General features: G+C 42.9%; 1 protein-coding gene across 1 annotated transcript in view; it reads right to left on the reverse strand.

Moving 5' to 3' along the window:
* LOC114571530 (glycine receptor subunit beta) overlaps positions 1-26,346 on the reverse strand; it is a 50,646-nt gene extending 24,300 nt beyond the window's left edge. Inside the window, exons 1-7 of the mRNA XM_028602510.1 lie at positions 26,246-26,346; positions 23,350-23,417; positions 22,804-23,030; positions 22,071-22,153; positions 19,441-19,578; positions 16,381-16,533; positions 3,069-3,217 (exon numbers count right to left, since the gene is read on the reverse strand). Coding sequence (XP_028458311.1) covers positions 3,069-3,217; positions 16,381-16,533; positions 19,441-19,578; positions 22,071-22,153; positions 22,804-23,030; positions 23,350-23,417; positions 26,246-26,285 — 858 coding nt within the window. The 5' untranslated portion in view covers positions 26,286-26,346. The remainder of the gene's footprint in view (positions 1-3,068; positions 3,218-16,380; positions 16,534-19,440; positions 19,579-22,070; positions 22,154-22,803; positions 23,031-23,349; positions 23,418-26,245) is intronic.
* Positions 26,347-27,414: the final 1,068 nt, after the last annotated feature.

A 27,414-nucleotide genomic window follows, 5' to 3' on the forward strand; every position in this document is an offset into this window, starting at 1 on the left:
AAACCTCAAAACGACATACCTTTGATGTATACTGAAGGTTGCCAAGTCCCATTTCCTTAAACGGTTGCACGTCTGATAGCCTGTATCCATAGTTGTCTTCTCTCTGGATTCTCCTTATCAGATGGGATCCGGTAAAAACATAACCCTGGCTTCACTCCTTGGCGGTTAGTGCATCCAATTGCACAACAACTATCTGGCATGTCGTTTTCACCTCAAAACACCAACTTTCGTATGGTAAAACTGGCAACGTCCTGGCAAGATCCTTGATTAGCTTACTAGGTTTCGTTGCTAGGAGAATGATGTTGTTGCCCGCCAGCCAGTAGTTTTGACCTCACGTGCAAAGTATGAATTGCAGCAAAATATGTAGACAGTAGACATTTAAAATGTACTGACTGGGACAATCACCCAATTGAGAAATTCCATGTAGAATTTTGTAGAAACCTTCTACACCTACCAAGACACATCCCAAATAACACCTTCCGAGCAGAACTAGGCCAGTATCCCCTCCAAATTACAATTGAAAAAAGATCCATCAAATTCTACACCCACCTGAAAACAAGTGACCCCCCATAGTTTCCACTACAAAACTACAATACCAAGAGAGAAACATAGAGAAAAGTCGCCTCGGTCAGCCCTATCCCTCAGCTCCCTCACCTCACAGTCCCCAGAACCTCAGGACACCCCCCTCAGCCCTCTCATCTCACAGCACCCAGAACCTCAGGACACCCTCCAAAACATCTGGCCCAACCAAATCATCTGCAGACAAAAACAGAAATACATGACCTATTGGAAAGACACTACTAAACGTCAAAGAAAAATGGAGTATTATCTAGCCTTAAACCGAGAGTACACAGTAGCTGAACACTTAAGCACTATACGTTACCACAGACTCAGAAAGACTCTGAGCAGGTCCAGGCTGAGTGGACACAGTCTGGCTGTGGAAACCGCCTGCCACAGACAGACCTGGCTGCCTCGAGAAGACGGGCTGTGTCAGCTTTGTCCACAGAGACAGGTGGAGACAGAGCAACACTCTGCTTAAATGTAGCACATATACAGACATCAGAACTCTGTTCCTTACAAAAATTAAATGTAAACTCACAGATTTTGATACACTCTCTGGCCAGACAAAAATGCAAGATATACTTGGAGAAAATAGCGTGAGTGCTATAGAAGCAGAGAGATATGTGAGTGCATGTCACAGCCTGAGAGACAAGCAGCATAACAACCCCTAACATCTGGAGTTCATCTCCCCACCGTTTACTCTGCCTTCTCATTTAGTCCTATACTTCATTTGTTTTTCATGTTTTTTTGTTTGTATGCTTTTGTCTTTGTTTTCTTTCTTACATTTGACACAAGCATTTTTACTGTATATTGATATACTGTTGTTGTTTTCCTGTTTTTGTTTTTAAATTTATATATTTTAGTTTACTCAATGAATTGTATGTATGTATTTCTTCTCACATTATTATCCTTGATGCTTTGGCAATATTGTTATTTCTGACATTCATGCTGATAAAGCAATTTGAATTGAAATAATTTAAATTAAATTGAGAGAGAGAGGGCGATAGAGAAATTATGTTAAAATCAGACAGAGGCTGCTCAGAGCAATGTTGCTCTCCAAAGACCAATCACAGTAAAGCAAAGTATAAAACAATGCAAAGAAACTATTTGGAAAATTGGAAAGAAGAAACTAAAAGCCAAAGTAGATTAGAATGTTATCTAACCCTAAAAAGAGATTATAAATGAACAGAATATCTCTCTACTGTCAGAGACAGATAGAAGAGACAGATCCTTACCAAGTACAGGCTTAGTGACCACAAACTGGCACTTGAAACAGGATGACACAAAACGTCGTGACAACCAAACGAAAACAGAACATGTGGTCACTGTTCGACAGATGAGGTTGAGACAGAAATGCACTTTCTCTTACAATGTAAAGCATTCAATGACACTTTTATTTTAACAAGTTTAACTCTGTAATCTCAGTTTTCAAAGAGCTGAATGACCTTTCAAAATGAAACCTCCTGGGAGAAGGAGACAGGGATGTGGCTGCCACAACCTGAGGGACAGTGATTGACCGACACGCACGCAACTACAGTGGAGAAGCAATGGTAAAATAAATAAATGATTACCTTCCTTTTATGGCCCAACATTGTTTCTAGTTTCAGTAGTTAACTACACAAAAATAGCAAAAACTAGTTGAACTACTTCAATCACTATGCTAATATGAATGTAGTTGAACTACTAGTTTAATTACATGCAGTTCACTAATCCCCAACAGTGTCCATCAGTGCACACACAATGACCAGCAGTTAACAACACATATACCTCTTTGCACACCACCTACGAGGGTTGGGCTAGGGTTGTCTGATTAGGGTTCAACCCTCCTTTTGGAAATTCAAACCAAGCCAGTCTACATGGGTATAACTTTGGTCATGAGAATTCAGATACAACCTGGGTCACAACCCGGGAACAATGCATAACAATTACCTTAAGTGTCATATTCAGTGAACAGCTAACATCACATACTCCAGTCCAGCTGGAGTAATGTCAAAGTCAAAGATGACTTATATAGTGTGTCAAGCTGGAGAGAAACTCAGTCAGTTATAGAAAACAACTGAAGCAACATTCTCAGAGATAGGCCTGTTTTCATTTAATATAGGCTATTTATTTTAGATAATTTTTCAGTTACAGGTTTGGCAGCTGTAACATTTCAAACAGGAAAGGAAAGTCGTCGCATTTTATTTTGATCACAAAAAATAAAAGTGCTTGTGACATCACATGCCTTTAACTTTCAACTAAATATTTAGCCCAGAAAATACTGATATATGTATATATATATATATATAGTATACTATAGTGTGTGTGTGTGTGTGTGTGTGTGTGTGTGTGTGTGTGTGTGTGTGTATAGGCCCTACTTTTTCTCCTTCTTCCATAATCCCAGACTCTCTGGCTACAGAGGTATAACCCAGTGATGAGTATGGAGATGTACTGTGTGAGGTGTGTGTGTGTGTGTGTGTGTGTGTGTGTGTGTGTGTGTGTGTGTGTGTGTGTGTGTGAGAACTGACCTGCACCACAGCGTATTCCACCAGTGATGAGAACCCATAAAGGAGGCAGGTAATGAGCCAGATATCAATGGCTTTTACGTAGGAAACCTTTGGTAGCTCTGTCGCCAGGAGCATACTCTCACTGGACAGAGAGAGGACTGATAAAATACCTGGAAACACACAGATGTTGACACATTAATGTTACCACATGTGAATGATTATTTTCAGATAAGTGACATTTGTGTCAAATTAAAACTACTAAGAAAAGGGGAGACAAAAAGTGGTTGGTTAGTAGCAATGATGTGTTAGTGTGAGATTATGGATTTTTATTGTTACAGCGGGTATACAATTCCAAACATGTGAAATGCTGATAGGAAAAACAGTAAGTAGAAAATGTAAGGAACATATTAAAATATAATAATAAAATAAGTAAATAACAAATATGAGAGGCAATGATGGAAAAACAGTAAAAATAAAAAGAATACAATATAATAACAAAATATAAGACACAATAAAAAAAATATACTGTACATCCAAGGCCTATTTACAAAACAGCGGGTGTGTTCAAATACCCATACAACCATACAATTTAGTATGCTAGAAAAATATTTACTACGTCCCAATCCATAGCATGGCAAATGCAGTATGCCAAAATGAGCAGGATGTCTGACTGCATTCGCTCACATTGCAGTATGCAAGCCAGCAAGATTTCCTGGCAATTCTGAGCCATAATCCTCTGTGCAGCATATATGAGTAAGAGGGTCAAAGTTATAAGGCACATTGTGTGTCCAAATTGTATGCATACTGCACACAACAGTACTTATTTAGGTCAGCTGCAGTACAAACTAAAGGTAAAAAAATTTGGAACACAGCAAGTGACTATTGCACACAGAGTGAATATTGCACAGGGGGAACCATCACCTTATCGTGGTGGAGAGGTTTGTGTGTCCCTATGAACCTGAGGGCTTTGTTGTCTGGAGCTGTGTGCTCCTGGTAGGGTCTCCCAAGCCAAAGTGGTCTCAGGTGAGGGGCCAGACAAAGAATGGTTCAAAACCCCTGTGAGCCAACGTAGAAGAAGTGAAGTTACCCTGCCCGGAGGAAGCCCGGGGCCTCCGTCTGGAGCCAGGCCCAAATGGCGGGCTCGTCAGCGAGTGCCTGGTGGCCGGGTTTGCCACGGAGCCCGGTCGGCGCACAGCCCGAAGAAGCAACGTGGCAACTCCCTCTCTATCCCATGGGCCCACCACCTGTGGGAGGAACCGCTGGGGTCGGGTGCGGCGCTACACGGGTGGCAGTGAAGGTACTCACAAGTCCCTGGCTGAGCGCCGCTACGTTGGAGGACGAGAGGGGTCGCCTCCCTACGCCTGCGGGTTGTGGGGGGGAAAACTCTGACTGTTGTTTGTGCATATGCACCAAACGAGTTTGGAGTGTTCGGCTTTCTTGGAGACCTTGACTGGAGTCCTGCATGGGGCTCCAGTGGGGGACTCCATTGTTCTGCTGGGGGACTTCAACGTGCACGTGGGCAATGATGGAGACACATGGAGAGGTGTGATTGGGAGGAACGGCCTCCCTGATCTAAACCAGAGTGGTTGTTTGTTGTTGGACTTCTGTGCTAGTCATGGATTGTCTATAACAAACACCATGTTCAAACATAGGGATGCTCATAAGTGTACGTGGTACCAAAGCACCCTAGGCCAAAGGTCGATGATCAATTTTATAATTGTTTCATCTGATCTGAGGCCGTATGTTTTTGACACTTGGGTGAAGAGAGGGTCAGGCTGTGCTGATCACCATCTGGTGGTGAGTTGGGTCAGGGGGTGGGGAAGACTCTGGACAGACCTGGTAAGCCCAAGCGGGTAGCGGGGGTGGGAACGTCTGGGGAGGCCCCTGTCCAACAGTTTGGAGAAGCATCCCTGTGGAGGCTGGGGCATTGAAAGTGGACAATGTTCAAAGTTTCCCTTGCTGAAGCTGCGGCGACTGTTGTCTTAGGGTCTTAGGTTCCTCAAGGGGCGGAAACACTGTGGTGGACACGGTGGTCAGGGAAGCCGTCCGACTGAAGAAGGAGTCTTTCCGGGATATGTTATCCCAGAGGACTCGGAGGAGGGGAAGCAGGGTCTGAACTGCAGCCTCTGCCGTGAAAGAGGCAAGCGGGTGTGGGAGTGTTTGGAGAAGACACGGAGAAGGATGGGACAGGTGCTTCTGGAAAACTGTTCGTCACCTCAGGACTGAGGGAACCATCCAAGCTGTGTACAGTAAGGATGGGACACTGTTGACCTCAAGTGGAAGGAATAGGGCAGTGGAAGGAGCACTTTGAGGAACTCCTGAATCCGACTAATACGCCCTCTATGTTAGAGGCAGAGCTGGAGGATGATGGGGGATCATTGTCAATTTCCCAGGTGGAAGTCATTGATGTAGTCAAACAACTCCACAGTGGCAAAGCCCCTGGGATTGATGAGATCTGTCCAGAAATGCTCAAGGCTCTGGGTGTGGAGGGGCTGTCCTGGTTGACACGCCTCTTCAACATTGTGTGGAAGTCTGGGACAGTGCCAAAGTAGTGGCGGACCAGGGTGGTGGTCCACGTCAGAGGGTGTGTGCCAATTACAGGGGTATCACACTTCTCAGCCTCCCTGGTAAAGTCTACTCCAAGGTGCTGGAAAGGAGGGTTCGGCCGATAGTCGAACCTCGGGTTGAAGAGGAACAATGTGGATTCCGTCCTGGTCGTGGAACAACGGACCAGCTCTTCACTCTCGCAAGGATCCTGGAGGGAGCCTGGGAGTATGCCCAACCGGTCTACATGTGTTTTGTGGATCTGGAAAAGGCATATGACCGGGTCCCCGGGAGATACTGTGGGAGGTGCTGCGGGAGTATGGGGTGAGGGGGGTCTCTTCTCAGGGCCATCCAATCTCTGTACGACCAAAGTGAGAGCTGTGTCCGGGTTCTCGGCAGTAAGTCGGACTTGTTTCAGGTGAGGGTTGGCCTCCGCCAGGGCTGCGCTTTGTCACCAATCCTGTTTGTAACATTTATGGACAGGATATCGAGGCGTAGTCAGGGTGGGGAGGGGTTGCGGTTTGGTGGGCTGGGGATCTCATCGCTGTTCTTTGCAGATGATGTGGTCCTGATGGCATCATCGGCTTGCGACCTTCAGCACTCACTGGATCGGTTCGCAGCCAAGAGTGAAGCAGTTGGGATGAGGATCAGCACCTCTAAATCTGAGGCCATGGTTCCCAGCAGGAAACCGATGGAGTGCCTACTCCAGGTAGGGAATGAGTCCTTACCCCAAGTGAAGGAGTTCAAGTACCTTGGGGTTTTGTTGGCGAGTGAGGGGACAATGGAGTGGGAGACTGGTCGGAGAATCGGTGCAGCGGGTGCGGTATTACATTCAATATATTGCACCGTTGTGACAAAAAGAGAGCTGAGCCTGAAGGCAAAGCTCTCGATCTACCGGTCAGTTTTCGTTCCTACCCTCACCTATGGTCATGAAGGCTGGGTCATGACCGAAAGAACGAGATCCAGGGTACAAGCGGCTGAAATGGGTTTCCTCAGGAGGGTGGCTGGTGTCTCCCTTAGAGATAGGGTGAGAAGCTCAGTCATCCGTGAGGAGCTCGGAGTAGAGCCGCTGCTCCTTCGCGTCGAAAGGAGCCAGTTGAGGTGGTTCGGGCATCTGGTAAGGATGCCCCCTGGGCGCCTCCCTAGGGAGGTGTTCCAGGCACGTCCAGCTGGGAGGAGGCCTCGGGGAAGACCCAGGACTAGGTGGAGGGATTATATCTCCAACCTGGCCTGGGAACGTCTCGGGATCCCCCAGTCGGAGCTGGTTAATGTTGCTCGGGAAAGGGAAGTTTGGGGTCCCCTGCTGGAGCTGCTTCCCCCGTGACCCGATACCAGATAAGCGGACAAAGATGGATGGATGGATGGGTTGAATAAAATTCATGTGAAGTGCTAGTTCTCTAGAAACACACAGAAAGTGCACATATCAGTGTTTCAGCAAGCGCTGACATTGACACAAGGTGTCAAGTTGCAGTCGGAGTAAGTTATTTTTTAACCTGCTGTTGAAGATGGTCAGTGACTCTGATGGTCAGTGACTCTGCTGGTCAGGGACCCTGATGGTCAGTGTCTCTGATGGTCAGGGTCTCTGATGGCCAGGGTCTCTGATGGTCAGGGTCTCTGATGGTCAGGGACTCTGATGGTCAGTGACTCTGATGGTAAGTAACTCTGCTGTCCTGATTTTAGTGGGGAGTTGACCAAGATGAGGATCTCACATGGTCCTCATAGTGACGGGGCAGCCAATTGTCCAGAGGCTTGTGCAGGGTGGAGCCATAGCTTTAATGTACACAAGCAGTTCCCTTTACTGTGGGGTTAGGGCTTGATTCTGATTCATTCCAATATAACTTTAATGAATTTAATGTCTAAATCTTCAAATCCTATGCACAAAGGAAATTAAATAAGTTTAATAATTGAGGATTCACTGTGAAAGAGTCAGATTGAAGTTGTTGACGAGAATCTTCTCATATTATACCAGTCTATAAAAACTAGTGGAACAGGGGAAGAAGAGGTGGAGAAAAACCTTGTACAACTACAGTAATAAACCAGATAAGTATTCAGATATAGGCTTCTCAGACAAGACTGTTGGCTGGTTTGTAAACTACCTTTGGTCGTAAGCAGTGTGTGCAGCTTAATGGTATCTCATCCAGTTATTTAGAAGTCATCAAAGGTATGCCGCAAGGGTTAGTTTTAGGACCCACTCTCTTCACAAAAATGTGGGTAACAATGTTGATGATGCATCTTAACATATGTATGCCGATGACGCAATTGTTTATTGTCGTGCAAACACTGTTGTCCTGGTTTTTGAACATCTTCAGGCTGCATTTGACGCTTAACAGTCACACCAAACTGGTGTTAAAGCGTACCTCTTGCCAAAATGCATCCAAGGGTATTTTTGTCAATGTACGTGAGTCAAACTTTAGTTTAAAAGCATATTTAGGACCGAATCGCCACTTTTAAGATTCACCGTATTCTTGTTTTTGGGTCAAATGGCCTTTTGAATGGGAGTGATAGGGGCACTCTCATGCTAGTCTCAAAATAGCTATTTTCAAAATACTAAGAAGGCTCGACACAACATGAAACTTTGCTTCAAGTATCACCAGGGGCTCTACACCTTAACGCAAGTATTGACAACATTCTTTGTGTACACAGATTTACTAAAAAGAAATGCGAATGAACGGACTCCATATGAGGCTCCTTTTTCAACTACAAGGTCAATATTGTTTTTCGATAACGACAAAACAAGGACTTATCCGTGCATTTATATGGAACTAAGCTTTAAGAGCTTTCCGTCTTTACTCTCCTCCCTGCTACGTTGCATTCGGAAATCGATTGTTTTTGACTGATAAAATGGCTGCGGCCGGAAATAACAACACCGTATGTTCAACCCGGTCTTATGGCAGTTTGTGTAAATGTCCACGTTATTCTTAATCTATTGATACGTGTTCACTGAGACCTTGTTTTTTACGTGTAAATGTAACATTATTTTTTACGTGTAAATGTCACATTATTTTCTCGGGGAAAGGACGCCGGGAGGCGGCCGAAAAGGTCGCTCAATAAGCCGGGAGGCGCCCGCGAGGCGGCCCGCTCTGGACCCGCCGGGAGGTGGCCGAAAAGGACGCTCCATAAGCCGGGAGGCGCCCGCGAGGCGGCCCGCTCTGGACCCACCGGGAGGTGGCCGAAAAGGACGCTCCATAAGCCGGGAGGCGCCCGCGAGACGGCCCGCTGGGGATGCCCCACAATAACGGTATGGCGGAGGTTGGGTTTAGGAAAAAACTTATGGGAAAAGGGCGCCTTAAACGCCGGGGAAAGGGCGCCTTAAACGCCGGGAGACGCGCCACAGTAACACGCGGGACAAAACGCCACAATAACGGGATGGCGGAGGTTGGGTTTAGGAAAAACTTATGGGGAAAGGGCGCCTTAAACAGCGGGGAAAGGGCGCCGTAAACGCCAGGAGACGCGCCACAGTAACACGCGGGACAAAACGCCATACGCAGGGACGCCATCCCCGGGAAACAAAGCGCCACAAATGGGACGCGATCCCGGCTCGCCCGGGTGAAAGTCCTGTGTTGTTTGACCCATCCACCACCCCAACCAACCTCCCTATGCGGATTTTCTGCTTTTTATATTACTCCCTACAATTTCGTGCTGTGGCCACAAAATATGCTTCCCATTGAAATACATTAATTTACATTTTCATGTTGTCCACCACGTAAAAACCGACAAAAACGTCTCCATGAACACGTATCAATAGATTCAAATAACGTCACATTTACACAAACTTCCATGAGAACGGGCTGGTATGTTATATATGCTGACAAAACAAAGGGTATGCTGCAGAAGGTGCCAACAGTTCTCCCTTCTATTACATCCACACAAGGCACCCCTATCCAATTTGTAGCCTCCTAATCATTTAATTGATGAAAATCTTTATTTTAAGTTACATATTGAACACCTTTTAAAGAAACTGAAGTTGAAATTAAGGTTTTTCTTTCCTAACAAATCATGTTTTTCGTTTAATGCCAGGAAACGGCTTGTTGCTGCCACATTCTCACCTCTCCTGGATTATGGTGACATTGATTATATGAATGCGTCTGCCAGCTCTCTGCAGATGTTGGACGCTGTCTATCACGGAGCACTAAGGGGCCATCCACACGGAGACGCTTCTTGATGCCGTTTTAAACATGTTTTAAACATGTTTAGCGTCGTTAGGGCCGATTGTAAACGCACTTTTTTGAAACCTGGTCCCAGGGTGAAACATTTTTAAAACGGCTCCCTTTTGCCTTCGTTTGGATGGCGAATCCGCATATGTGCGTATCAATGATGTCATCGCCACACCCCTCGACCTCATAGCCTTCGACTTCAACATCCAGACAGAGAAGTCAGCTGCCTTTCTACACCTTCTCTCTTTTTTTGCCCTCTCACTCTCCCCTTCACCACCTAGATCTCATATTCACCAGAAACTGCTCTACATCCAACCTCACTGTTACTCCACTCCATATCTCAGACCATTTCTTCATCTCTTACTCTCTCCCACTCTCCCAAGCTCACAACCATATCTCAAGAGACACCATACCTGTCCGCCGTAATATTCGTTCTCTCTCTCCTTCTTCTCTGGCGGCATGTACCTTATCAACCCTCCCTCCATCTGACTCTTTCTTACTCATGCCTCCCAACGCTGCCACAGACACTCTACTCTCTACTCTATCCTCCTCTCTCGACTCTCTCTGCCCTCTTACTTCACGACAGGCTCGCAAGTCCTCCCCAGCGCCGTGGTTATCTGACTCAGTACGTGCTGAAAGATCAACTATCGCGGAACTCTAAACACCCAGATGATCTGCTTACCTATCAGTCTCTTCTTTCCGCCTTCGCTGCCTCTATTTCTGCAGCAAAAAGCTCTTTTTATCAAACCAAAATTGAATCCTCTTTCTCGAACCCCAAAAAATAGCTTTGACTGAGACTTGGTTAAAAGAATACGAGTTGAGCCAGGATGTTGAAATCGATGGCTTTGGTCAGCCTATTCGGTTAGACAGAGACACAGAGCTGACTGGAAAAACACAAGGAGGGGGCGTGTGTCTATACGTCAACTCACGCTGGTGCAAGACTATTGTAGTGAGGGAATCTATCTGCAGCCCACATGTCGAACTTTTATCTGTCTCACTGCGTCCATTTTATTTGCCACGAGAAATTCCCCAACTTTTCATTACATTACATTATATATCCACCCAAGAGCCAACTCAGCAGATGCTGCAGCTGAAATTACCAAACTTGTTCACCGTTTACAAAGCATTTCCCCCGATGCTCCGCATTTTATACTTGGTGATTTTAATACGTGTAGTCTTAAGAAATACCTTGGGCATTTTTATCAATATGTAAATTGTCCTACCAGACATGGCAAGATTTTAGATCTGTGCTACGGTACTATTAAAGATGCCTACAAATCTTACGCAATGTCACCCCTGGGGTCTTCTGACCATAGCTGCATCTTTCTGGCCCCGGTTTATCAATCAGCCCTTAAGAGAGGAAAAGTTGAGCGTAAAGAGGTCTTTGTATGGACAGATGATGCCATCAAAGAATTGAATGGCTGCTTTCATAGTACCGACTGGGATGTTTTTAAGGACACATGCACCGATATAGACGAACTAACTTTCACTGTGTCAAGCTACATCACATTTTGTGAGCAAATGATTATTCCCACAAAGATGATCACATTATACCCCAATAATAAACCCTGGGTGAGTGGATCACTTAAGCACGTTCTTAATAAGAAAAAAATTGTTTTCCAACAGAATGACATGCAACAAAAAAAAAAGAGATTCAAATGATGGTGAAGAAGGAAATAAAATTGGCCAAAATCCAGTTTAAGGATAAGGTGGAAGATCAGCTGAAGAATGGAAATGCTTACTGTGCTTGGCGGGGGATTAAGGCTATGGTGGGAATGAGTGATAAGAAAAAAGGGGTGGTCACATCTGACAAACCTGACACTGTCTTGGTGGATGAATTGAATCAGTTTTCTTCAAGATTTGACTCCCATGATTTTAATGATGATTTGGTTGAATTTAGAACTGGGTTCGAGGGAAGTCAAATTTTGATTGATGAGACTGATGTCTGGAAGACTCTTGAGCAGACGAGCATAAGGAAGAGCCAGGGGCCTGACCACATCAACGGCCGATTGCTTAAAAATTGTGCTCTGTTCTGGAGCAGTATTTTTACATTTATTTTCCAACTTTCACTATCACAAATTCGGTAATGTAATGTAATGTAAACAAAGACACGTTTGACACGGCCTTTATAAAATGAGCAGTGGTGAAAGTTATTAAACGGGTGATAGAATGCAAAATCGATTTTACCTTGTCATAGTTGAATAACGACAGTTTGGTGGGTAAATAGGAAATACATAGAAGCTCAAAATCCCATTGACACCCTGAAAACGGGCGAATCTCAACAAAGCTAGAAGTTGACGTAAGCATCCCAGGACCTGTAGCTTTGTCATGCCAATGGATGTATTAAGAGAATGGTCACGCCCCAACATTTACATAGGCTACACAACTGACCTGAGATCAGGTAGTCTTCTGAATCTAGGTCGCGCAGATCTCTGCTATTCCATTACAAAATTCACTTCTAAAACTTTTTTATGCGAGAAATCAACTATGTAAAGCTTAAATACGGGCCATTTTACAAAAATGTATGGCTAATTGCAAATGTTGTCCTACTGTGTGTCGGAGTTCAGCGGCCGGTGCTGCCTGGGTTGCTACATCGCCGCCCTGCCTGTCCTCCTTCACAGACCCCGGCCTGCTGTGAACTTGAATTGAGCTCCGTCTCGGCCGGAAGAACGCGGTGCTCAATACCTGCGCAAACTCACCCTTTCTGGGTGACTGGACTACCAAACGCCGCTGCCCTGACAGAGCTCCAGGGCCTGCAGCTCGCTGTTCTCCCTCCCCTCTTCCTGCTAAATGGCCGGTGTGTGACTGAGAGCGTGGTCAGCGAGCTTGTTACGCCCGCAATTTCTTACCGCAGGTTCCAGTTAATCTTATAATGGATATGTGTGTTGATTTATTTAAACAAACGATTGGGGAAATAAACACCTCTTGTCCGCAAGTCTCATTGATAGAGCCCACGGTGAGCTGGAGTCCATCAATGAGAGCTAGCTAGCCTCCTCCTAACGAGACCCCTGAAATTCACAAAAATGCATTAAATTGAAATCCAAAATCGGACAAATGTTAGCTAAGCTTTGTAAGACCTTGGGGAACCTGTAATATATATGCCTTGACGAAATTCAAACTCTAAATATACTTTAGTTATGCCGAAATGTAGCTAGCTAGCCACAATCGTTTCCCACAAGACCCCTCTCGTTCATAAAAATGCCTTAAATTCAAATCGGACTGTTAGCTTTTGTTAGCTTTGTAAGACCTTGGGGTAGCTGTGCGGAGCCCCGGTAGTGCAGTAATCCACAAAGGGTGACTTTGTCCTGGGTATGGAGCCCAGCAGGCTGCCGCTTTCTCGTCAGACTGTGTGGAGCTCCTAAAGTCCGACACGTCTTACCAAATTTGCAATTAGCCATCAATTTTCATAAAACTGCCCATATTTGAGCTTTATATAGTTGATTTCTCGCATAAAAAAGTCTCAGAAGTGAATTTGGTAATGAAACATTGCAGTGTCTGGAATATGAGATTCTGTCACTTCTCTAATGTGTGTGTATGGGGATTCACTCAAACAATCAGCGCGCGTCTCTAATGTGTGTGTATGGGGATTTGCTCAACCAATCATTGCGCAGCTCATCTAAATATTCATGAGCATACCATATTTGGAAGAAAAGCTCTTGTTACAAATAGGGCCAAAACACAGGGATGCATAAGGGCCCATAAAATATCAACCAGGCCATTTCAGCCCAACCAATGTTACATACCCCATTAGGAGACCTTAAGGAACAGTGTGAAATACCCTATATAATCATTCTATCACCCCTTTAAAGTCTAGTCATGTTATGAACGGAAGTGGAAGTGACTGAAGACTATGCTCTTCTCCGTTTTTGGTGAATTTCTGTAGCAGAAACAGTGCCACCTATAGGCCTGGAATATGAAGTAGCGTGTTGAGTCTTTTACAAATGGATCTGTTTGGATGCACAATGTTTTTGACACGGATCCAGGGAGATGCCGGAAAAAAGATCGTTTTGGTACGTGTGGACGTGGCCTAAGATTCATTACTGGTTGTAAACCCCTTGCCCTTCATTGCACTCTATACTCTCTGCTCAATTGGCCATCATTATTGATACGTACACTTTTGCACTGGTATAACATAATCTACAAATCCATCCTTGGATTGCTGCCAACATATTTATCCAGTTACATGTCACGCAAGCACTGCAGTCACAGCCTACTATCCCAGGCCTTCATTACCTTCAACGTCCCATCAGTTTGTACAGAGCTTGGCAAAAAGGCTTTCTCGTTTTCTGCCCCCTCAAACTGAAATACACTGCAGCAGGATATAAAACTGTCTAGCTTGATCTCACTAGCACAGTGAATCCTCAAGATTAATGTATCTGTGGATTGCCTTAGTGACTACCTTACCTATAGGCCAGTAAGCAGTGGGGATTTATATTTGCTAATATGCTGGATTCATGTTAAGACTTTTTAAGTTTAAAAAAAAACAAAACTCTAACAATAATTTGGTGGCCCACCTGCGTTAACTGTGAGGACCCCCTAGGGGCCCCAGACCCCCTGTTGAAGATCTCCGCACTAGGGAATTTTAAACTCTTTTTTTAATTATTTTTTGGGGCATTTTTGGCCTTTTATTTGTATAGGACAGCAGAAGGGACATGAAGACATGAAGGGGGAGAGAGAGAGAGGGGGGATGACATGCAGCAAAGGGTCGCAGGGCGGAGTCAAACCCGTGGCTGCTGCGTCAAGGAGTACACCTCTATGGGCGTACACTCTACAAGGTGAGCTACCCAGGCGCCCATTTTAAACTTATTTTAAGGGTACTTTTGTTTACTTGTCACTTTCGTTTAAATATTGTATATAGTAATGTATACTATTGTAATTTGTTTGTCTGTCTGTAACTGATGTTGTGTATTGTCCCAAACAGGTCTCTCTTGAGAATGAGAACCTGTCTCAATGAGAACACCTATATAAAAAAAGGTTAAATAAAAAAAAAGCAGCACTCCTGCTCTATTTGTATTTCAATTTCCACTAGTGCCAGAAAATGCTGCATGTGAAAACAGCATGTCAACAACTAGGAATTAATGGTTAAAGTTAATAGTGCGCAACTATTTAGGGCCTGAGCGCCGACAACGGCAAAGGCCCTATTAAAACTGAAGGAATTATTATTATTACGGCAAATTAATTGCCTTTTTGGGGGGCTTAACATACTCAAAAACTCACCAAAATGTCTGTCTCCAATTTATTTTCGGAACATGGAAAAAAGTACAGCCCTGTTTATCAGAGAGGGGAAATCTTCAGACTGTACAAAACACAGCGTCTCTTGGGTGTCGCGACACAACAGGTCCCACTCCGTGCAAGACAGACACTCCTGTTTGGTGGCCATAGCTTCACAACGTCCGCAGGTACACCACCAGTTTCCTGAAGTACAAGGCTGTGTTGCGGCATTGACTACTGGTAGCTCTCTCTCGTGGCCCTTTCACGGAGCTCCTGCAGCTCTTCGTTCAATAAACTGTCTGTACACTTATAAAGTTCTCAATGCTTCGGTTAACATTTAGGCACCCTCATTATGCTACCGTTGAAGTATTGTGATATTTTTAGCCTTTTTAGTGGTACAAAATAGCAATCTGGTTTAACTTTCCCTGTGCCCTTATAAACTTATAATGCGTGGTCTACATTTGATACTAAGCTGCCCCCTATACTTTAACCACGCCCACTTACTCAGGCCCCTTTCATAACTGGTGACCCATTTAAGGTAGAGTCTTGTGTGAGGTATCATTGAACTCAGCAGAGTTTATTTTTGATATAGATATTATATCAGTTACTTTGGAATTCACATGAACCACATCAACATCAATTTGATCCACTAGACACCACTTAAGAAAACTCATTTTTAAAGTTAGTTCCCTATTACTCCCAGTATTTCCTTCTTCCAAAACAGTGCCAAAGAACACAAGGAGTTGAGGTTTTATTTAAAAAATATATATATGACTGGTGTGTTAACTGCATGCCCAATGAATCAGAGCACACAATGCCAAATTGCTTCCTAATGCATGGCCATCACAGATGTTGGAAATGTGAGAAAGCCCACACATAACGACATGCAATGATAGATTTAATAGTTTTGTTTCTAAAGTGTATGAAGAGCAACGATTTGACCAGAACAGCACACCACACACAGATTCCATTAACAAACAACCACAGACAAAACAAAACATCTCAAAACCGGAAATCTCGCTTGATTAAACGTAACTTTAGAATATACAAACATGGCAACAACGGAGATGGATGATCATATGGAGGTATACCTGCTAACAGTTCATGATGATCACCATGTCGCAAGGGCATATCTTTGAGAAGTCATGAAATATCAACAGTCAGATGGGGAAATTGACAAGGTTTGTCAATAGGCATATAGCTTACAAATTTAGCTAAATCCATGCTAAAGTTTTTATTGCTGTATACCTATGCTGATTTTTTACTCTGCAAAAAATCATAGCCAGTAGCAGAATTCGGCTTTGTGTGGTGCACCTAACTGTGAGTGATGAAGGCTGTACATTACTTCTGTAAAGATTTGAATACTGCATACATGAATGTAAATTGTAAATACAGCATGTAAAATGTATATGTGTGGTACTCACCCAATGGTACCCGTGCAGCTGAGGCATCAGGGTTTATCCAGAATGATAACCAGGACAAAACAACAATCAGCAGAGTTGGAGCATAAACTCCCATCAAGTAGAAGCCAACCTGCCGACGCAATTTGAAAATCACCTCAATGCAGGTGTAGTATCCTAGAAACAGAGAGAGCAGAGGGGTATTGCACAAAACCAGGATAAGGAATTAAGCCGGGATATTCCAGGTATCCTGGATTAATTTAGCCTTGACTTGGTTGTACAAAAGCAGAGGCACCTAAATTACCATGGAGATTTATTCTGTGCAGCTAGCCTAACTCAAATTTCACAGAGGTTGCCAGGCTGAGACTGCAGCATCCACAACAATGTTGCTAGATGCTTGTCTCACATAGGATATTACTTCACAGCACAGCGAGGTAGCTAACATTAGATGCTGGCTATATTGAGTCATAAAAGCATGTGCTCACGCGGAGCATGACAGACACACTTTATCGGCTTAGAATTATGGTAGGAGCCGCTAAAAACAACAACCTCTGCGTCCTCTCCACCCGACGGACAGACACACTTCCTAGGCTTAGAATTACGGTAGGAACCGCTAAAAATAACTCAACCTTGCCGTCCTCTTCAACTGACTGAACACATTTTATTTGCTTAGAATTACGGCAACAATCGCTAAACACACTGCAAACTTACAGCCTCTCTCTCTTGGTTTAAAGGGGTGATAGAATGCAAAACCGATTTTACCCTGTCATTGTACCCTGTAAATAGGACATACATAGAAGCTCAAAATCTCAGTGACACCCCTTTACTATGAAAATCTCATATTTTGAAAATGCCGCTTAAAATGGGCGAATCTCAACAAAGCTGGAAGTTGAAGTCAACCTCCCAAGACCTGTAACTTTGTCACGCCCATGGGTGTATTAAGAGAACAGTCACGCCCCAACATTTACATAGGCTACACAACTGACCTGAGATCAGGTAGTCTTCTGAATCTAGGTCACGTAGATCTCTGCTATTCCTTTACAAAATTCACTTCTGAAACTTTTTTATGAAAGAAATCAACTACGTAAAGCTCAAATATGGGCTGTTTTACGAAAATGGATGGCTAATTGCAAATTTTGTCCAACTGTATGTCGGAGTTCAGCGGCCGGTGCTGCCTAGGTTGCTACATCGCCGCCCTGCCTGTCCTCCTTCACAGACCGCGGCCTGCTGTGAGCTCGATTGAGCTTGGCCGGCTCAATACCCGCGCAAACATACCCTTTTCTGGGTGACTGCCTGGACTACCAAAAGCCGCTGCCCTGACAGTACTCCAGGGCCTGCAGCTCGCTGTTCTCCCTCCCCTCTTCCTGCTACCGGCCGGCCGGTGAGTGACTGAGAGCACGGTCAGCGAGCTTGTTATGCCCGCAATCTCTTACCGCAACCCGCAGGTACAGTTAATCTTAAAATGGATATGTGTGTTGAGTTATTTAAACAAACAGGGAAATAAACGCCTCTTGTCCGTGGTGAGCTGGAGTCCATCAATGAGAGCTAGCTAGCCTCTTCCTAACGAGACCTCTGACATTCACAAAAATGCATTCAATTGAAATCCGAAATCAGAAAAGTGTTAGCTAAGCTTTGTAAGACCTTGGGGAACCTGTAATATTCATGCCGTGACGAAATTCAAACTGTAAATATACTATGGTTATGCCGAAAGTGTAGCTAGCTAGCTGCACTCATTTCCCATTGTATTCAATGGTACACATAGCTAGCTTGCTGCTCCTCCTAATAAGACCCCTCAGTTCATAAAAATACCTTAAATTCAAATCGGACACAACGGTTAGCTTTGTAAGACCTTGGGGGTAGCTGTATTTGAGCTTTATATAGTGGATTTCTTGCATAAAAAAGTCTCAGAAGTGAATTTGGTAACGATACATTGCAGTGTCTGAAATATGAGATTCTGTCGCGTCTGTAATGTGTGTGTATTGGAGTTTCGCTCAACCAATCAGCGCGCGTCTCTAGTGTGTGTGTGTGTGTGTGTGTGTGTATGGCGATTCGCTCAACCAATCAGCACGCGTCTCTAATGTGTGCGTATGGCAATTCACTCAACCAATCAGCGTGCAACTCATCTAAATATTCATGAGCATACCATATTTGGAAGAAAAGCTCTTGTTACAAATAGGGCCAAAACACAGGGATGCATAAGGGCCAATACAATATCAACCAGGCCATTTTCAGCCCAACCAATGCTACATACCCCATTAGGAGACCATAAGGAACAGTGTGAAATACCCTATATAATCATTCTATCACCCCTTTAAAATAACTCACCGTTGTTGGCTTTGGTCATTGTAAACAGATGAAAACTGATGGGATATAAAATATAGACTGATGTACCAAGTACATTATATACACAGAAAACCTCTGATAATTAAAATTTGCACACACAAATAAATATCATCCTGAATTCGCAAATTCGTTAATTTATTATTGCAGGGACTTCAGAAGATCACATTTTTAAATAACTATAACCTAGCTATAATGTATAGTGCCTGCACAGCCATGTGAAGAAAAAGAAAATTCTTTGCCAGCTAACAGCTTGGGTGTGGGATTGCTTATTTCAGGAAACTCATCAGCATAAAAAACTCAGTAAAAGATGGGCAAACAAAGTCTTCTTCTCTTCTCACATATCAGAGCAAAAAGAAGGTGTGCAAATACTAATAAGTAGAGTACTACATTTCCCACCCACCTCTCAATATTAAGATTCAAGGAGCACATATATACTGTAAATATATCAGTAAATGGAGTAATATATCGACATATAGTGATACGAATAACCAAACGGCCCGAGATTTCACATTGTAGTCCACCAGGCAGTCATATTACTCACACATTGACCTTTAATTTACACTTGTGTAGAAGCACATAGAATAGTAGACTGCAAAATATGACACTTTCAGATAACTCTAGTGCTGGTTGAATGGGATTTGGGTCATGTTGTAGAATGGGCTTAAAACCCCTTTACATCCTGCAGGACCTTTGTAGTGGCAGTTGTAACTTGCTTATTTTGTACATCTCATAAATACTAACCTGTTCCTTTGTAGTACTTTGTGCAGTTCCCATATTTGATGTCCTCTTGTTTGATGTCGAACTGAGGGAGAGCAATCTCATCCATCTGAACTGGGTCAGACTGCCACATGAACACAAGATCACTGGTGGTATAGCCAACTATAACATAAAAATGAAAATTAATAATCTATATGTTCAGCATTGCCAGTTTTACCACACCAGGAATTGGTTTCAAACACATTATTTGTACATTATATGCTAAGATTTTTATGATTTTTAGATTTTCTTTGTAAATAGGCTGTATACGATGCACTGCTTTTATATAGTGCTTTTCTAGTCTTAAAGGAACACGGCGACTTATTGGGACTTTAGCTTATTCACCGTATCCCCCAGAGTTAGATAAGTCCATACGTACCCTTCTCATCTCCGTGCAGGTTGTAACTCTGTCTGGCGCATCCACCGCTAGCCTAGTTTAGCACAGATCCTGGAGGTAACCAGCTCCAACTAGCCTACTATACACACGGAGATGAGAAGGGTATGTATGGACTTATCTAACTCTGGGGGATACAGTGAATAAGATAAAGTCCCAATAAGTCGGCATGTTCCTTTAATGACCACTTAAAGTGCTTTTATATAGTGTAATGGGTGTGACGTCATGGCCCTGGTGAGGGCGGAGGTTATTTAGGGACACCCGTAATTTGCGCTCTCTCTCTCTCTTTGTCTCTATCGACCCGCAAAGTCAGGAAATGCAATGGGGTGTACATGTGCGACGGCCAAACATTTTGCTTTCTGGTAGGTGCCGTTTTCATTTAAACCTCTACAGCTTAAGAAGTGTAAGAAAAGTTGTTTAATTAGGAAATGCATTTGTTTTCATAGAGTGCAGAAGACTGCAGTGACAGAATACAGGTTGCCGTAGGCTATAGGTGCGCTGTAAAACAAATCCAGTCAGCTGTTCAGTTGAGCTCAAACTTGGAGCGGAGATAATGATTGTAAGTTATGAACCGTGAAGTCTATCAAATATAGTAGAATATAACTGAGATGTTCAGTGTGTTTTTGTTTTTCCTTTCTAGTATTGGTCATAATGACATTAAAAACATGCTGCTGGTCTGAATGAAATGTAAATGACTTAAAAGTACGGCAGACTGTCCGACGATTTTATGAATTATTTATTATTTATATTATATTTATAAAATATGCTGAAAAATGGACTAATATTGTCTTGATTTGTCATAGGTCTGTTTTTGAGTGCAACATTGTCCGTCATTGTTTTTTCCCCACCTTCATTTATAGTAACAGGCATTTATTTGTACAATTGGTTTTCTTTCTTAGTTGGGTTTGTTCGTTTTCTTTCATTTTAAATATTATTATTATTATTATTATTATTATTATTATTATTATTATTATTATTATTATTATTAAAGGGTAAAGTGCAATATCACTGACGGGCGCTGTGCAATTCTAAGGCTGGCTATAGGCTCAGATATAGCTTTGGAGATCCCTTATTGCCTGTTAGTGTGGTTTGAGGTGTTGTTTTCTATTATTCCTTGCATAGAATTAATGTTTTAAAGTGTGTAGTGTTAATTTGTTCTTTTGCTCTTTTATTGTGTATATTGGGCCCTGAAGCATATCAATAGCCTCTATTATTCCTGTGCATTATTTGCTATATAAGTGATTGTGTCGATGCCATTGCACTTTCCCCGTTAAAGTTGTTACTGTGTAGTTTCATGCTGGCCCTATTGGCCTTTTTCTATTAGTGTTTTTAATATATGCCAACTCTGTGAATAAACTTAAATCATAATTTGTAATTGGCCTCTCGTCCTGGTTTGTTCTGGACACTTACCTGTTTCAATCACTACATAGTACAGGATCATTCACACACACATTCATACACTGGTGGCTCATCAGATAAACATTCACACACTGATGGCGCAGTGATTCAGGGTTCAGTGTCTTGCCCAAGGACACTTCAACATGAGCCACAGCCACCCAAATGAAGTCACACTCCCTCTATGTGTTCATTGTCTTCATGCTCCGGCCCTAATGAGACTACTTTTTCAGCAATGGAAAAAAGGCTGAATAGTTTAAAGGGTTTAGGATTGCCTGCATACTGCTTTAACCTCTAATGTCAAAATAGGGAGCTGTTAGCCATGTTGTGCTCCCAAGCACCAACAGTGGCAACAGTGCTGACAGAGCTTACAGGGACTACTGGGATTTTTTCAAAGTTTACATCCGTGGCATACTTGTTCGACTTTAGTTGGCTTAATTTGTCTTGATAGACATTTGACATATTCTGGCAATTCCACAACTCCACCGCTGGCATGCTGACACTGCTTCCCTCGAGTGCCCACCATTCTCACACACACTTTGTAGCATTCATGCAAGATACAAAGTGCCCTACGGCAGCAAAGTGGCAGAATAAAAAAAAGAGTGACTAGTGTAACCCTCGAATACCTTTTCAGATGACTGCACTGTTGATGAAACAAAATCCCATTTGCAGAGAAACACTGAAGTGCTGGTGATTTATTGGAAGATGACTGAAAAGTTACTACCTTTTCTTTTTTTGCTCAGCTTTAAAGTAAATGTGTGTGTGTGTGTGTGTGTGTGTGTGTGTGTGTGTGTGTGTGTGTGTGTGTGTGTGTGTGTGTACTTACAGCTCTCCATCTGCATCTTACACAGCTGTGTGTCCATTGGGAAGAGTTTAAGATCCAAGGGACAGGACAGCGTCACGGACAGCCTACACACACAGACACACACACACACACACAGACACACACACACACACACACACAACTTACTACTTATGGAATTTTAAATGTATCTCTTGTTTACTCTGATTAAAATCTTCTCTCTCTATGCGGTCTTCTACGGCCATCTACGTCCTCAGAGAGACCAAAAGATAAATCAAAATAACATTTTGTGAAAAGTATTAGTTCTTATTTTATATGTATGTATATTCTTGCAACAATTTACTGTTTTTAAGTATAACTCTAAATGTTTCTTGTATGGGCCCAGATCTACAGCCGCACTAAGCCACTCTATGAAGCTACATTTAAGTGTATTTGGCTAAATCCTAATGTAAATATGCTAACATGTTTACAACGACACTGCTTTTCATCCTAACGTTAAGTAGGTCAATGTTTACCATGTTCACTATGTCATTTAGCATGTCATTTTGCAGGTATTTGGTCATAAGCTAAAGTATTAAACAATTAGAAACCGGTGTAGACCCACCGACTGAAAAACCTACATTGAAATGTGATGATTATAAAAGATGCCAGTGGACTGAAAAGCAGCAGCTCTGTCACTGGGAATGCAGCGATATATAATGCAGAGAGGGAGATTGATAAAAAAGATTAATGTGAATGTGTGAATGTGAGTGTGTACCTCATACTGATTAATACATCGCCATTCCTAAAGATGAAGAGGAGAATGTTGTCCTGGGTCACATCATGAAAGTTTGCGTTTTTCTCATTGGCAAAGAAAAGGTCTGGTTTCCACAAACACTGGAACATGTTGGGGTCAATAGTTAGTGCGTCATTCTTAAAGTCAGTGGGAAGTCGTAGGCGAGGGTCATTCCATCTCTGACGAAGAAATATGTTCACTCTGTAGTCCTGTAGAGAGAGAGACATTGTACTATTAATAGTTACTACATCTACTGCTGCTCCTGCTAATTCTTCTGCTGCTACTCCTACTGCTATTTCGATGACAAGCACTATTACTACACTGCTATTATACTAATATTAATATTGCCATATTGTGCTTTGATCAGTGTAAAAAGGTCAGATCAACAGAATGATGAAAACAAAGTATATAACATTAGTGATATATAGCATTATCTGCACTAAACAGACAAAACATGCATATGTTTAAACTAAACACAAGAAAAAATAACATTAAGTGTGGTTGTAGTATGTGTGTGTTATGTGTCACCATAGTAGTCTCCTGGATGGACCCAAAGCTGTTAATGAAAATGTTCACCCTGGACTCAACTGGGATGCCTGAAACACACATACACATAAGACAGACTTAAAGCAATATGACACCAGACTGTTCAATTACATCTAGAACAGAGACAAACAGTAACAGATGCTGATGAGTTACTGTATTTGGGGAAAAAACACCTTCTCCACTAGAATATTCCACATGAATACACTGAAAGTACATTCAATGGTAGCACTTAAAGGGATACTTCACTGATTAGCATTAAGCTTTGTATCAGTAGAAACCCGGCCGTATTTTCGAATGACCATGCTTCCCTCCCTCATGTCCCCCTGAGACGAGAGATCTCTGTATTGTGTGTCTGGAAAAAAGCCTCTGATAACGCAAAAATCGTCATTTTGCGTCATCGAAGGCCAAAGGCTATAGACTACAGCCAGCTAGTTCCGCATGTTTTCAACCCACCCATAGGGGGTGGGACCTCACTCCCAGAATTTCCAAATAGTGTCAGCCATCTTGAAGCTAAGCTAACAGGCTATTGCTCTGTGGAGAAAGCTGAGTAATTAATTCATACTTTAGTAGGCTAACGATGGCAGAAGGTAGTTTTGAAGATGATATGGCAGAAGGGATTTTGAAGATCTGGTGCGCAAATCCGATGCTCATGGCTACCTCTACGAGCCGCAATACAGCGAGGAACAGTCGCGGATGATGGAGGAACAAGAGGCGGCAGGAAGCAGCTGCTGCAGTAGAATGTAAAATGTTTGTCTGGCAAAGACTTTTTCAGCAGCAACCTTGCAATTATGTGCATTCAAACTACCGCACATGTGTACCACCAGGATACATTGGTACAGATCGGAGAATATGCAGGAAACTTGATTACAGACGGAATACCCGACACACTACGCAACTCAGACCAGCACTTCAGCCTGCGGTGTCGCTTGATGCCGCTAGCCAGGGAAGGGGACATCGAAAGCGATGTGCGAGAAAGTGGAAACGTGGAACGAGGGAAGGAGTTCGAGCTAGATGGAAAGCTAACGCTAGCCAGCCACCTGTCCCATCCATCCTGCTTGCAAATTTCCGCTCATTAGACAACAAACTGGACTACATCCAACTTCAACGAAACTCCCAACATAAGTTCAGAGACTGCTGTGTTTTAGTTTTTGTGGAAACATGGCTGAACAACAGTGTACCAGACTCCGCTATCCAGCTACCAGGCCTGCTAGCCTTCCGAGCAGATAGAGATGCTGCTCTGTCGGGTAAGACTCGTGGAGGTGGGTTGTGCATATATGTTTACACGGACTGTTGCAGAAATGCAGTGCTTGTATCCAACTACTTCTCACCGCTGGTGGAGTTTGTGACTGTTAAATGCCGACCATTCTGCATTCCACGCAAATTCATTGGTGTTTACATACAACCAAGTGCTAATCCTACCAATGCATTAGCTGAACTTTATGGAGCTATCAGTGAGCTCCAAAGCGCACATCCAGATTGTTGCTGGTGATTTCAACCACGCAAATCTCAAGAAAGTTCTTATATTCTACCTTCACCTCACAGTGAACCTAACGACAATCAGTGCTCTGTTACAAGTCTACTTATCAAGTCTAAACAGTCTGCACAGTCTTACAGATTCTGTCCTATTCCTCATCATCCAGTGTAATATCCAGATCCCTTTCCCATGTCTTCTTGAGGGCTGACCAGGCTCCATCCCCCAGGTTCTGAATAAGCATATTAGATTTAGTTGCTCTTTTGAGTAAGGCAGATAAATAGTTTTGGTAATAGTTTTCTACCCTGCTCCCAAGCTTCGCATTATGCTTTTTGGCTTTTCCCCTTTCCTTTATTGTGTTATATATCTTTTTGTGCACGTTATAGGTTAACAAAGTGAAAAAGCCCAAAGTCCACCCCAAAGGGACTTACCATCTTCTGGAGAAAATACTGTTCACAAACTGCTCCAAACTGCTCTATTGTAGTCCAGCCTTTACTCCGTGACGAACGTGCATCACTTTGTAACACACATTATAAAACGCCTAGCTGCTAACATGGCACTCCCTCATGCTCTGCAACTGACTAGCTAGCAGTACTTACTGCACATGCGCGACTCCCAACAAAGATGGTACAGAAGTGAGTGCCTCACTCTGTAGCTAAAACAGAGAGCTCAACACAGGGTGAAAAAAGGAGCTGCAGCAATATGTGCAGTACAACAAATATATGGTGTTTTCTGAAAATTAAACCACATAAACCTATTCTGGTACAACCTCTAAATACAATTATGAACCTGATGAGCATAATATGAGCACTTTAATATATGCTGGATAGTGTGTGTGCTTGGTGAGTGTTTTCCCACTGAGTTTGTTGTAAACTAAAAAAAGGAAAAATTTTAAGGAGACGGCCCCCAAAGCAACCCAACTGTATACTACTGACTTACTGTTTACTTCTAGTTCAGATGAAAACATTGTACTACTAGACGGTGAACTCTGTTGAACATGATGCTTTTGCTTGTGTTGGGAGGTATACATTTCTTATCTAAACATCATAATAAATCTATAGCTGTTTGGGGCACTTTTACCTTGGGCCCCCCAGATAGTCACCTACCTTGCCTAATGGTAAAGTCTGCTCTTGATGTTTATACCATGAATAATGCATACGTAATGCATAAGTAATGCTTGAAATTGAGTTAGAGAGTCCCCCTGGATCTGATTGGTTGTTTTCATGTGGGTTGAAGATGAATGAATTTAACAAATTAGAATTGCTAATGTGCCAAGATAAAAAAAATAAAAAAATCCCTTAATGGAAAATATATAACACATAAATGTAGTAGTTGGTAATGTGTAGCCACAGTCTTTCTGAAAGGAAAATGTTTGTCATCACATACCTGTATAGTTTGTGGCATTACCTTGAAAGTTAGGCCTTATTCTTGCATCATAGCTGGCCATCAGACGGTTCAAGATGTTGGAGGTGGCGTTAGCTGGAACATCGGCCAAATCTTCTGGGGTCAATTGGCTGTTAAATAGGAATGAAAACAATTAACACCCAAATCTTAAATGCTATGTTTCTTCTTCCCAACAATGGGAAAAAGGATACATGTAAAATAGCAAAATCTGGGAAACGGAAAGGAGCCAGAAATAAATCATTATTTAACACTAGAGCCACCAATGGGTCATGTTTAAATGCATGTAACTGTAATTATAAAACCTCTTCACCACTCAGTTCATGACTTTTCCTAAATGGGTTTAATAATCATCTAGTTAGTTATGGGGGGCTGTGGTATAAAAAGAAAATATGATTATTTACACCTAAAATTGCAAACCGGTCATTTTTACCCTACTTATAACTGCTGTATATTGCTGCGCTCAGCATTCACACCGCGGTCAGTAGCCTAGCAGCACTAATTGTTTACACGTTTTGACAAGGAGGCTGCAATCTCACAAGCTAGAGCAAAGTTTATATTCGTTAGTGTCAGCTCAACCATTACAGGATGGAACTGTCTACAACCGGGAGCACGCACTGGGAATGTCAGGCGGGGCAAACAGGGGACTCAGGATGCAGGTCTCAGACACGCAGTAACAGTCAAACAAAATGGATTTATTGTACACACTGGTACAAACAAAACAGGCAACAGTCTCCAAAAACACTGACACGCAGTAGACAAAAAGTAAATCTGGCAACAGTATCCAAAAAAAAGCTGGAACACTAAACTCGAAGGTATATGACGAACTGGCAGAGAACAAAGACCAAGGGAGTGAATATATACACATGAGGGAGATGGGGAGACAATTAGAAACTGGTGCAGGACATTAAGGTGGGAAGGCAGAAAAAGACTGGAAGGAAAGTGACACAAACACATGCTGACTATCAAATTAAAACAGGAAGTGAGCAAAGTAAGATGAATGTGGGAGCTGGGAAAGAAAACTGAAAACATGACCTAGTGGGAGCTGGGCTTGACAGGGAGAGTGCAGCCACAAAACATCTTGTGTGTATTTGATCTGTAATGAAAGATTACAGATTCAAAATTAAAACAGAGTCACAAAAAAAATAAAGTAACATGCGTAACAGATGAATGAG

The sequence above is a fragment of the Perca flavescens genome, chromosome 2 (assembly GCF_004354835.1).
Source record: "Perca flavescens isolate YP-PL-M2 chromosome 2, PFLA_1.0, whole genome shotgun sequence".
Lineage (NCBI taxonomy): Eukaryota > Metazoa > Chordata > Actinopteri > Perciformes > Percidae > Perca > Perca flavescens.